The sequence below is a fragment of the Solenopsis invicta genome, chromosome 7 (assembly GCF_016802725.1).
Source record: "Solenopsis invicta isolate M01_SB chromosome 7, UNIL_Sinv_3.0, whole genome shotgun sequence".
Lineage (NCBI taxonomy): Eukaryota > Metazoa > Arthropoda > Insecta > Hymenoptera > Formicidae > Solenopsis > Solenopsis invicta.
This window is the reverse complement of record NC_052670.1, coordinates 365337-379960: the sequence shown is the minus strand read 5'-3', so window position 1 is coordinate 379960 and position 14624 is coordinate 365337. Positions and strand designations below refer to the sequence as shown.

The window sequence follows — 14624 nt, the reverse complement described above, 5'->3', positions numbered from 1 at the left end:
ACCGACAACAGAAATACCGACGACCATGTTTCCATTATAATAAAAAGTGTAGGTTATCGCTATGAGAGCACATAACTACGGCTTTAAACCAGTTCAAAGTGAAATAGAAGAAATTTCATAATTAATCAAGATAATTAAACAAAGAAAACTCAGCCCCAAAATACTTTTCAAAGATAAATTTAGTAATAGCTGTAATATGTAATAATAATTTATTAAAGAATAAATAATAATGAATATTTAAAATATTTTGAGAAATATTGGAAAGTCATCGATTGAAAAATGTGAGATGATACATTTATCATACAGAAAGAACAATTTTACTGCAACATTTAAAAATTTAACTAAATATAGATCAGAAAATAATTATATATTAGGCCATCAATATAATTATGTAGAACATTGCCGCAAATAGTTTTGACATTCTAGCAACCAAGTTAAATATTCGATATAATTTTTTAAATAGTTCAATATAATTATTTTCAGTTCTGTATTTCAACAAAACTGCTCTTTCCGTGCACAAAATATACAAAATTATCTTGAATACTCCGATATTAAACTTTGCGCGGATACCAATTAAATGTTTAAATATAAATAATGTAAATATATGACATGCATTGTGCTGTTATAGAACATGTTAGGCATTACTTGACAAAACAAAAACAATATCGTAGAATATGTGTGGAATATCAGGACGTATAAAATAAAGTTCGTTGAAATGAAAAAGAGAGACAATCGATTGATATGTCTTACTTGTTAGTTTTACTGTATTAATGAGTAGATATTAATATTGTGTGATATTAATTCTGTCAGCGCTAAAATCTATAGTTTATATTACATGCACTATAGATTTCAATGCTTGTAGTGAATTTTGGAACACATTCGATGTGTAATAATTGAATTGAATATGTATGATTCGTAGAATTTAAATTCATATAATCTAGTAAAAATTGACGAAAGAGTTAGTTATAAAATTTTGCTGTTCAACGATGAGTCAATAACAAATTGCAATAACAAATCAAATTTAGTTTATAAATTTGAAAATTTTAATATACAGAAATACTAATGGTATTAATTCGAATGAATTATAAGAAATATATAAGTAAACGTTAATTTATATGTATGCCAAACTTTGTAGTAGAGATTTTGAAATATCTATAAAGTCAGACAAATTGGAATCAAGATTATTCTTTTTGACAATACATAACACACACGCACACGCACACGCACACGCACACGCACACGCACGCACGCACGCACGCACGCACGCACGCACGCACGCACGCACGCACGCACGCACGCACGCACGCACGCACGCACGCACGCACACACACATATGTATGTATTCAATAAATTATGTACTATTAGAAAATAAATCTTCATTTCCCATAAGTGCACAATTAATTTGTCTTTTATAATATTTAATACTTATATTTATAAGTTAATTAACCATAAGCTGATCCTAAAGGTGACTTTCCTTCTCTTTTCGAAGAGAAAAATGAGCGTCATCGCATTTATCTCCGCGTCCCTTCCGACGATAAGGACTGCCGACTGTGGTTTTCCGACGAAAAGATACTTGAATTCGCCAAACGAGCGGCGCAAAAATAATGTTCGTGATTTATTTTTACAACTATCGGCAATGCTATTGCAAGGCGATAATCTTTCCGTTCTAGTTTCGATTATAAATGGAACGTAGCTATTTCCATAATGGAAATTATAGAATTTAAAGAGGATAAATTTGAAGATAAGGTGCGAAATAATTGTAATAAATTTCAAAAATATCTTATCCTTTTCACAGTATTATCTAATCAGTATAAAAAGAATCTAGTACAATAGTAATTTAATTTGTCTTTGCAAGAAATTGCTGGAATTAAAAATTTAGAATGAAATTAAACTAATTTAAATTTTCTTTAAAGAAATTGCTGATATAAGAATATTAAATGGTGATAAATATATCTGTAGTATAGATTTATATGCGTATATAGTGTCCTTTGCTTAGATTTTAGATTCGTGAATGACTTACTGGTTGCAATTGCGAGCACGCTTTTGCGAATCTGTGCTAGACATACCTCTTGGGCTACCTTTAAACAGAATGGTCTTTCGTTATTACGTTTAATACGTGCATTAAGAGAGAATGTTTCCCTTTATCGAGAAAATTATTCGAATACTCTTGAAAAGTTTTCTTTTCAAAACGAGACAACACGCGAATATTAAACCAAGATGATGCGACACGATTGCGGCAAAACGACCAGCGAAATGCGAAACTTATCGATGATGTATGCAGATAGTTCTGATAGTTACGTTTCGATATTCCACCAAATATTGTACATGCACATTGATACATCTCGTGCCTCGAGGCATTTTCGCAAAACGAGAATCGATGGTTTTGCTGATGTTAGCAATATTGTTGTTGCAAACGTTGAAACGTATGCGTACGCTTTCATAGTGCTTAATAAATTTATAACCTTATATTTAAATAAAAATTCTGTTACAACAAAAATGTTTCGTTCTATGCAACGTTATGATTTTTCAAGTACAAAGTATATACATATTGAGGAAGGAGCGAGCAACAGGGCGTAAATTTTTATAATTTAATTTTTAATAAACGTTATCTAATTCATTCGATCTGCGTTGCGCATGTAACATTTTAAATAAACTAGTTTAACAGCAAAGAAACAGGTGTTTAAATTTATTAAATCAATTTTCGTATCTATGTATAACTTAAAAAGTATAACGCAACTATTTTTATTTACATGCTTTTTACCACAAGTACATGAAAAAGCTATAAATTGCGCATTTTCAGCAGCGTGGCGGCGCGGGCGGTGGTCGCATATCCCAATTAACGCAACGGCGCGTGGCGCGCGGCGTTGTTACATTGGCAAAACGTTGGTTCCTCTACGCTAAGCGGTGGCGTTTTGTTTTCCATTAAATACATAGACCCGGCTGATTGCTGGGTACCTCTAACGTTTCCGTACTGTACACAATGCATAAAGTGCACGACGGCGCAATAGGAAACTAGATGCCGGTCCGATAAACACGCGCATGCAAATTTCGCGCAATAACTCCCCGAGATTCCACGGCTAGTTTTTCTCTCCCTTCCCGACCTGCTTTTTGCACGGCTATCCAATTACTCTGCGTGATGAACGTACGAAGGAAAACGTACTCGTCTAATCGACGGATTTTCGCTGCAACACGCGAATTTGGTCAAAATCGAAAGTTTCATTTCCATAACGTACGTGACTATCAGGAGCGAATAATTTCATCTTCTTGCATCGCGTCTTATGTTGTGATAAGAATAAAAACAAATTTATCATTTTGTTCTTTATTTGAAATGTATTTATTTACTCTGTATTTATTTATTCTTCGCACATTGAGCGGCTAGGCTAGACCTACTCGCCGAGCGATTGAATGTGATTGATTGGATCCACAGGTGAGAACCAATCACATTCCGATCCTTTTTGCTAATCTGATATTAAATATCAATTGTAACAAGGCTACGTCGAAAACCATCGATACTCGTAAAAAGCCACGAACACCACATTTAAGCTTTCATGCGGAGATTTGTAAAAGCAATAACTCACTGGTCTTCTTGTATAGTAGAATCTCGAATTGATCGTGAATCTGACCCTCGAGGCATTCCTCGATCCTGGCGATCGTTTCTTTGTCCGTTAGCTCCCCGTACATGAATCCACAACGACATGACTTTTGCATGACCTGAAAATACATAGGCAACACGCGCAACGTTGAAAACATATTCGTCATAGTTTATTTTTTTCATTTACAGTACGCTGCGTATCTGTATATGTATATGTGTATAACGTATACACTTTTTACCATATTAACTGATGATAAATAATTGCAAAATACACATGGATAGATATTAAATGTGCTACTATGCTTGATGAAAAATCGATTAATTTTTTACAATTGGCATAGTTTAGCAATTATTAATAAAAATTTCGCGGTTGTTTTATTGTATTAATAGAGTGTAATCACGAGTAATCACGAGTGAAATTATACACTATGAAATTTTCAAGGCTCTAAAAATAGAACATCTATTACTCGCATTTTGTTCACGTAATAGATATTATCAGAGACGGCGCTCAGAGACGGTGTAAGTATGCACGTGCAACGCCGTAAAAATAGGCAGTTAAAAGTATGGTATAATTACAAAACCGGAAATTTTACGAATAAATTATTTTCACAGAAAGCTACAATATTTTCCCAATTAATGTTTTATTGTATTAAATTTAAACTTGTATGAAAATCATAAATATATAATGCAATACTTTCGATTGCGTATTAAACGCTGTAAACAGAAGCCATTGCGAAGCGTTATTTCTTTAAATAGCGATCATGTGGTGGGTCAATAATGTCGATCAAAGTTGACCCGAAATGTTATCAAATGCCGACGAAAGCGAGAAACAGCTTGTGCCATTCGGATAGGATATCGAACATAGATGATAGCGTGTTTTTCGACCTCGAAACAGATTTATTAATCCCATAGTGCTGCTGACCTTTAAATTCCGCGATTTGCATACAGATGCAACAGGAACGAAATAATTTTGATCCCTATTAAATCGATCTCACTAGTCCTATAGCGCAATTGTTTAATCAAATATAATATATAATCTCCTAAAGAATGATATTCAGAGATACTACATATGCTTAATGTGTGTGTGTGTGTGTGTGTGTTGCTACATATGCTTAATGTGTGTGTGTGTGTGTGTGTGTAAAGCAAAAAAAAAACTTTAAAACTTTTGCAATTTATTCGTGTGCCATTAATTTTATCAATAAACTAACATTCAAAAGATTTATTTTTAAGGCCAAAATATATTTTACTTGTATCTGCCGTTTCAATATTCATAACATGCAGATGTTCGATAAAACAGTAGGAAATAACGCATATTTTCTGTATGCAGCAATGGGTCTATTGTGTTAGTTACACTTTTTCACGCTTTCCACACAATAAAAAAAAAATATATATATATATATATATATATATATACTTTTTAAAATGGACAAATAACAAAGCATAGGCATAATGTTATCGATCGTCTTAAATATGGGAGGATGCGATTTTTAAAGAAAACTCGAAGATTTTCCAAATAAAGAAAGAAACGCTGGTCTATGACTGCATAATTATACATTAACCCGATTACATCTTTGAGTCTGATGAAGGTAATAGGATTAAAGACGTAATTTTCCTTAATAGTACTACGTGGCTACGCGGATAAAATTGAGATAACTAACAAGCGAAAAGTCACAAATGCAGCAAATTTTTATTTAAATTACCAAGTAAAATTATTACTTAAAACGAATCTCATTACGGAAAGAGCTCACGAGCTCGTTTAATATTTTTGCATTCAAACGTCTGATTTTTATGTTAAATAATAGTAATTTTGTTTAATACAAAATAATATGTATATTTGTTGCAAAATATTCGAATGAACTCGAGAATGAGCGATTCTTCGTATTCTTCACCATCTTCACCGTCATCGTTTTCGTCCTGTAAATCTTTCATGAAAGCATCCTCAATCCGGTTTTCAGTAATGGAGTTTGCAAACCCCAAATCCATGTATCTTCTCAAACAATAGGATTGGAACACTAGGAGTCTTACAGAAACGAGGTGGTTGCTTTTGCTACTACGTCATCACTTTGGTCGAGACGCTAGAGCTCACAATCAACTGTAGAGAGTCGAGTCACATTCAAAATAATTCAAGAATAACTTAATATAAGTGTAAAAAGTTTTTTTTAATTTTTATGCCTGCATCTTTTGTGCTGTTACTTTATTACGAGTTCTATCTAACAAGATTTGTTTGCATTTTTTATTTATTTTCCTATTTCTGTGTAAGTAAATGATTTATATTCGTTTTTTAATAGAAAATTTGTTTCGTTTCTGAATTTATGTTTTATATTATATTCAAGCAAATTCTTCAAAGCTGTAAATATAATAATCGTGCAATCAAATGTGAATGTAAAATAAAGTAAATAAGAGAAAATTATGATAATAATGATTTTCTCTATTGCACGCTTGTTATTTATGGCACAAGTCTTGCTATTTACCAATTATTATATCAATTCACATTTAAATTATTAACTTTTTTTTGCAATAACAGTAATAAATATAAAATAATGTTTCTTAAAATTAAACGATAAATAATCAAATTTTAATAAATAGATTGTTAATGTGATGATGGGTTAAACTAACGATTAAATTTTAGTTAGAGAGTTCGATATAGGAATTGGCTAGTGATATCATCTCCAAACTTCTTGCCTCGCACATATCCTCCTACATGCACGACTATAATAAATCGAAGACGATGAATCAACCTGCTAGTCGCTAAATCCCGTTATCCGCTCGCCACTCGCACCACTTTCATTCTAGAGAGCAAAGGATGGTAGAGAGGATGTAAGCGAACCATTGCTCATAGTATCGCCAGTTGAATATCGAGGGATATTCCGAAATATACGAAAATGTTGTAAACATAGAAATGGATTGAGAAAATCCGATATGTGCTACGATGTCAATGCCTGTTGATTCTATAATTAGAATAATAGTTTAAGAGAAGAAGCGTAATTTGATAATTAATATCAAAAATATTAATAATAATTCGTTTAAGTTAAGCTGAGGAACAGTAATACATTTATCGATTAATCATACAAGCTCTCGAAATACGCTATTAAATATATATAATATATATACGTTATTAAAACAAACCCGTAAAATAATGTATTTTTAATATAATTGCAACGTGTAGATTATTGTATGGTATTCCCATTTAAATGTGTTATATTTAATCTGCTGCAGAAAATCAATGTCCAGATAATCCATGTACAAATAATTGGCACTCCATTGAATCTAATAAATTAAATGAATATCTGACAAATTAAATAAATTTATGATTTATGGCATAATATGTAATTAATTAATACACAATTCGTAAATTTACATGTAAATTTACATGTTTCATATATATATTTTACGCAATATGCGTCGTGAAAATAAAATTATACGCAAGTGACATCGGTGAGAGTGAAAGAAATGAAAAAAGCACAAATCGAATATTTATAATAACATATTCATACCTCGGCACGATTGTAGCCGGAAATCTTGACGAAGCTCTCGTTGCAATAGACAATCGGGAAGTCGACGATCTGGGCGTTTGCTAGTAGAAAACTGCTGTCGGCTGTGAACAAAAAGAAAAAAACAACGAGATATTATTCTCCTGTATAATAAAACATGCATTATTGTTAACTCCTTTATCTTTTAATCGTACAGTATCTTTTATTCGTTTTCTCATATTGTTCAGCGTTTAAATTGTATCTCCTATAATTCATTTAGAAATCAACACTTTTTTCAAATAAAATGATATATTTTCATTAACAATCTTTTATATTTAAGATCATGTCTTAAAATCAACATATTTTATAAATAAATTTTTTTTTTTTTAAATAAATTATATGTATTATTAATAAAAATATGTCACGCTATTAAAAAAACCGTTGATAATCATTAAATAATTTAGTTGCAATACACATACCCAGTATATTTATCTATCATATTTCTTTTTATTTTAACTTTACAAATAGTTGGAACAAATCTCTCTCTCTCTCTCTCTCTCTCTCTCTCAGACTGTCTTTATTATATAAATTTACATTACTTGGCAAATGGGTGTTTCACAAGTTTTTCAACGTGCACTAGAGTTCATTTAAAGTTTCTCGATAAATTATATGTACAGGGAGAATTAACAACAAGAATACAGCATGCTCGGACACATACCGGATAATAACGCATTTTTGTGAAAACGGAACAAAACAAAGAATGCAAGGCGAGTCACGCTATCGTACTTATCCAATTACTCATCGTATATTAGCGTTTAACAAGCGTCGTTTCACTTAATCACCAATAATAACAGGAGCTCGGGCAAATGTATTCTATAAACGGCGAAAAACAAATTCTCCGTCACTCTCTGTTATTTTATCAGATGTGAACATACAATAAACCCATGATCTATCTGGCAATCATAATTAATCGTATCACCTTATAATACGATGATTAATAACAGCTTATTGTATTAAAGTCAGTTAAATCGTTGTGACCAACGTTAATAATCACCCGTGTTCAGATTATGCAACAATTACAATTATTATTTCGACAATAACTTTTATTACGATCGATGTAAGGTAAAATACGTAAAAGTGCGTAAATGGTTGTTCTCTTTCGCGAATGGTTGTTCTCACCGGTGAGGAACGTTGCGAGTGATGAGGATTAAATATCCCAGTTTCACAAACACTCGTTTAAATGCGACATAAATGCGCGAGAAGAATTCATAAAATTTTCAAGTATTACTGTATGCTCAGAAGTCGTAATATCGCGACTCAAAAATTCGAGAGCGTTGCAAGAAGAATTGCGATGATAACAAGCGAGGAAGCGATCGTTATTTCACCGACTCCGTTTACTAAGTATCTCTTAAATCTTGAACGAAAACGATAGTCTAACGATTTGGGTTATAAAGTGCATGGATACTCATTCGCTAACAATCGTCGTACAGTCAACATCGTCGCGATGCTATATACGACAAACGACTATTGAATAACAAACGTTTCACGTGGAGAAAGCTTCACGTTCGAACTTTATTATGCATGCGTCAGCGAATATTGAAATAAAATCAAAAATTATGTTCTTAAAAGATAGTTGGTTTTTTTTTATTACCCTTTGATAAACTACTAATTGCAAACCGAGAACGTATGCAAATTATACCATTAATTTACAATGTTAAGTTTGATTAATGTACACATAATATGAAGGAAAATTAAACTGTAAAATAAATAAATTTATTTTATTCCTCAAATACATTTTAGTAAAGTATATATAATAATATACATCATTTTTCAACATAGTCGCTCAATTTCACAAAAAATTTTGTGAAATAATCCACAAGTCTTCTGATTCCGTCTGAGCTGACGAGTTTTTGACTACTTACAATTAGTTTATAATCCTTGCACCTTCCAATTTCCATTTGTTTAGAGTAGGCCATTAAAGGAAGGTGGCCAGCGGTATGCTAGTACGTGATGCGAAAATTAAGAAGGTGATACTTTCTTAAAAACTTAAAGTCTTAAAAATAGTTTTAACTATTTCTTTAGAAGAGTAAGTATCCATTAGGATCTGATAATGTAATCTATAATAAGCTAATCTCTTTATCATACCTTTTGAAACAGAATCTTGTAAGGAAAAAACAAAAGTTCAAATATCGTCTTTGCTCAAATCAGCTTTCTTTTTTTTTGAAAGAATTACTTTAAATGAAACATTATTACTACGCAATGTATTACTTAAAAATGAAAAGTTGCAAGCTTTTCTAGCAAAAGTACATCATAACTGGCGTTATGCGTATTTTTTTATATCTAAAGTTAATATATCGTGTGCTAAAGCTGATAACGTAAGCTATGCTTTGCCTTTCCTGTCGGAAAACTTTTTTTTTTAAATAGAGCTAATGTGTCTGTAAAATCTGCAATAATCTCCTTAAAATTAAGGAAAAACGTTTCCTGCATAAGATTTATTAATCTAGGTGCATCAAAAAAACTATTATGAGCAATCAAAATAGATGGCTTATTAAATGATTTAAGGTATAATAATAAATCTTTTAATACAATTTGTTTTAGAAACGCTTCAACTTGCTGTCCACGCAATAATAAATTTCCTTCTTCGAATGTTATACCGTGCACTTGAGAAGCTTGCGATGGTATAATTCGACTTGGATAAATATATTAATTAAATATCGAATTACCACATTTCATTACAATCTGTAGAACGTCGCAATTCATAGCAAAACCTGATGTCTCCAAATAAAAATAAACGATAAAAGTCTCTCCATGTTTATAGATTTCATTATCTTCAGCAATTTGCTTATTTTCTATAACTGGCATTGCAAGTAATCCGACATTTTTCTCGTATGTTTTTCCTTCTATTTGGTACCTCTTATTTTGTAATAATTTTCGTTTCTCTTGAAGCAATCAACGTCTTGATTTATAATAAATACAGGTGTATTAATACACAAATTGTATTAATAACAAATTTTCTTTTCTCTGATGACAGCTTGATTCCAATGACGTTAAACATGTTTTAAATAACATTTTCCAGAATTTAGGTCTAATCTTTTAAAAACTTTATCCAAATAATTTTCACCTTCATTTTTTTGACTAACTGTGCATGCAAAACGGAAATTTGCTGATTCGCTTAAACTATTATACAGTATTCTTTTCCAAGTTCTTTCACAGGGAATCGGATGCTCTTCCGAGCATATGATCTCTAAAGTAGATCCTGTTGCATTCCTGCTGCATGTGTTGTGAAATATATACTGTTCCCTTGTATACAGGCGTGTAATGTACCGAGTGTGCCTGCAACATCCGCAACACGCGGACTTCGAGCTAGTCGAAGCTTTCAACGATTCTACTCAGAGTGCTTTCGGGAGAGGATACTCGATCAAAAGTGCACCTGCTTGTAACATCGTCGATCTATTCTCCCTTTCCTTCAACTCTTTTTACTATCGGAATGAGAATTCTCTATGAAATTTAATTAGTCGCCTTTATTTTTATATACATTTTTATGCGGCAATATGTACGATCGCTTCTTTGCAGTGCAATTGTTCGACGTGCAAATATAAATTTGTCATGATAATATTTCATGGAAGTGTACCAAGATTAAGAAAAAAATATTTATCCGCTGAAATAATTTATTATTGTAATTTTAGAAAATATTATTAGAATTGGAAATATTTGCTTAACATTATTATTACCTATTGTTCAAATAATAATTTTCATATATTTAATGTAATGTACAAAATATATTATAGTAAAGAATATCGTTAATAAATAATATCACAGTTTCGTTATCATACTGACTATAATTAACAATATACGAAAAATGTATTTTTTTATTTATTTTTCATTAATATCACGTCACGTTTTGTATTTGTTATGAGTACTGTTTACACAATTAATACGATTTTTTCAAGCATAAATGTAACAACTTGCTTTGCTCCGATTCAAATTACGCTCGCGTCAGCGAATAATGTTCAGGTCAATCAAACATTACATTAAAAAAAGCATCGCAAAATGATGAAAAATTTTTATAATGGAACGAATGTGATTGTTCTCTTCACAGTGGTAACGTTGCACCATCTACGTAAACGCCAACGCAAGTCATGGACGCGAATTGGGGATGCTTTTAATGGACTTTTCTACTTAGAAGCCAATGAAATGCAACTGACATCTTTCCCTTTTTTCGTAAAGCCGTATCCTTCGTTTGGATTGACACAAAAAAACATGCAGTTAAAGAGAGAGAGAGAGAGAGAGAGAGAGAGAGTGTGTGTGTGGGGGGGCGCGCGCGCGCACGTTAAGTGATGAAAATTAAATAATGTTCTAAACTTATTGAATCATTTTTCATCTACTTTTCATCTACTGACAAAGTCTATGTTAGCAATAAATTGAGAAATATTTTTGTAACATGTTTTGTACGATTATATACAAAAAATATATTCAATATAATACATCAAATACAATGCATATAAAAAGTAAAGAAAAATTATTATTGTATTTTCGAAACATGAGAAATAATCCTAATAAAAAAAAAATTTTTTTTTTTAAATATCCTGAATCAGATAAGAAGACGAATTAAAACGGTTGCATATAATCTTACAATCGATCGATCAGATTGTCGACGTAGTTATAATTGAACTTTACGACGCGCATGTTACTTTCACGCGATATGATATACGATACGTAATTCAGTATTTATTAGGTACTTTGCATACAAATCAATTTATTAAAAGCAAAAACTAAGATGTGAAATACAATATCGCTTTTTTTAATTTAAAATTGTATGATGCTTTATTTTTATGTTAACTCTGTTTAAATTACATCCGCCAATGTATAAAGTGTTTGTGTTATCGCATCAATGTGTTCTATTTTCGAAAGGAAGAGAGAAAGAGAGAAAGAGAGAAAAAGAGAGAACAGAAAAATTGCGGAACTACGGCAGACGATTCCAGACCAATTAATGCTGCTACGATCCCGGGAGGAAGTTAATTGAGACGAATGATACGAAGAGAATCGAAGTCCGTGAATGTGAACCACTCCGGACCAGGCGGATCGATGAAACGCATTAAAAAGATTTAGATTAAGGATGGATAGTGGTTCAAAACTCCGACGCCATCGCGTCGAGCAACTTTCGAGCATGAGATAAATTTCAAGATGAACGGAGAGTTTTTGAAGAATTAACAAAGTAGGCGATGGCATAAGAGCGCTTCGGAGAGTCTATTCCTATTGCCTTCGAGCAACGCTCCGCACTGCCGCGACTGACGATTTCCGTTAGTTATTACGATGACAAAGGAGAATTTATTCCATGATTTATTAACCTATTCCTGAAGAATAGCTCATATAATTCAGTCATTTATACTTTCCAGAAAGAAAAATATATTTAAAAAAAGTATTTATTTAATGTAAAATTACAATACAAAAATGAAAATTCTTTTAAACATTTCAACGTTTTTATCGTACACTTCAAAAGACAAAAAAGACAAATATTACTGTCGTGAGAATTTTAAAAGATTAAATGTATGCTAAAAACAAAAAGAGTTTTTTGTATTATTTTTTGTTCTAAATTAAAACGGAGACGATGTTTCGGTAAAGCAATTTACTTCTTTTACGCAAAAGATCCTAGGCATTGAGAAGACATAAATCTTATTCTCATCTTATAGTTATTTTGACGTAGAAATAATGTGTGCGCGAAATACATCCAATACTAACGTTTTATACGTAAATGCAGAACATGATATTCATTAATAACGTTGCCCTACAAAAGTATTCGATGTAACTATTAGATTTTTTAGTCTTCTTCTCTCGCCATTACTCGACATGCATAAAATAGAATAATATTTTTTCCCAGAATTTCCTGGTACACTTATATCAAGCAGAGAAATTTTCGCATTACACGTCACTAATTCGTGTTTCTATAAACCATTAACGTATAACGATTCCGTTACAACCCTTTTGTAAATCTGAAAATGAATTTATGACCTGTGCGATAACCCGTTGCCCTTTTCAACTCTAGACACACGTATCTCGATAAAACACAAATTCTATTCTTTTCGAATGAGATGGATTACGAAGCCGTTTTGTTAGAAGCATTTCACAAACTTTCTTTTATACGGAATGATGTAAAAAAATATATTTTTATTGAAAAAAAATGTTATAAAAGGATATTTAAATCCATATTTTAAAACATACAAATATTAAAATTATTAAAATTATAAAGATTTCCTTCAAGTTTAGAATTATTTAACGCAATGTATATACCATAAATAAAGAAGGTGATATCATCTGTTTTAATTAGTATGATAGAAAATTTATATTAAATGAATAAATAAAGTATAAGAAAAAACTTTACACCAATTTTATATTTTTAATCCCAATATAATGTTTAGGAAAACAATATATTTTATTTCAATAGTAATATTTTAGAATTTTTAAAGAAAAATATTATATATAAATTTAGGAATTTGTCATTATTTGTTTCCACAAAAATACATACTTAGCAAATTTAAACGCCAAGACAATCGGGCAAAACGTTATAAGATTCAAGTGCGAACAAGATTTGTTTCGCTATCCTATTGTTAGAAAAATTGATATTTTGGCTGGTAATCCACTTGTAGTTTTGGAAAAATGTATTAGATAAGGACACATAAACAAGTACGACAAATTATGTGGCACTATCTTATCCTCTGGAATGGTTTATAACTACACATTATTAGATAATGGAACTTGTCATATAGTTTATCCCATGTAAGTTTTTAATACTTAACACATGGAAAATTTATTACGTGGAAATATCTAGTATTTTACTGAAAAAATATTGAGTTCCATTAGTTATGAAAACTTGATTTCGCATTTCTAATATTAAAGTAGTAAATCAAATAATTTATTGTGATTTAAATATAAAATATACAAACTTGTCAGAGTAATCTCTCGATGGATTTACCCTTCCTTTGTGACCGCTTTTGCATGACACAACGTTATTTGACCTTTAAACTTCGGAGCTTTTTGCCCAAAAATAAATCAAGTTAATGAGTAAAACTGTCGTCTTATGTAAACGTTATTTCAATAAACGATAAATGCACATATAACTAATGTCCGTAGTGTTAAAAAAATATCATTAAGAAATATTAATAATTTACAGTATATTTCTACATTATTTTAACAATTTTGAGAAAAAATGTGCAAATTTCAATGAAAACATTTTATTTGAATCTTGTTGCTTGAACCAAGTTTTAACAAGATGTGCTGCATTTACACGCGATCTTATAAAAGAAAATATTTTTCTCCTCTCTTGCTGAATATTACATAAAAAATTATGAAATCTTATATATTAATTTTCTATCCTTCTACACAACTACGTTTTCTTCAAAGAAAAATTTATTCCAAAATATTCTATTGATAAAAAAATATGATAAAACCTAAAGTAACATATAACATGTAACTTATAATGATAATACCATAAAAATAATTAGACATTAAGTAATAAAATCAATTACGGAAGATTAAATTGTGAAAAGATTATGCCAAAAAATAAA

General features: G+C 30.9%; 1 protein-coding gene across 7 annotated transcripts in view; it reads right to left on the bottom strand.

The window, feature by feature from the left end:
• The window catches only part of LOC105193589 (potassium voltage-gated channel protein eag), a 76914-nt gene that overhangs the window by 21605 nt on the left and 40685 nt on the right, over positions 1–14624 (bottom strand). For 4 of the 7 annotated variants that reach the window (XM_039452154.1, XM_039452156.1, XM_039452157.1 and 1 more), the window contains exons 3-5: positions 7087–7187; positions 3579–3711; positions 2067–2078 (exon numbers count right to left, since the gene is read on the bottom strand). In XM_039452154.1, the coding sequence (XP_039308088.1) occupies positions 2067–2078; positions 3579–3711; positions 7087–7187 (246 nt within the window). The remainder of the gene's footprint in view (positions 1–2066; positions 2079–3578; positions 3712–7086; positions 7188–14624) is intronic. The other 3 variants (XM_039452155.1, XM_026135662.2, XM_026135660.2) reach the window with 1 other exon arrangement.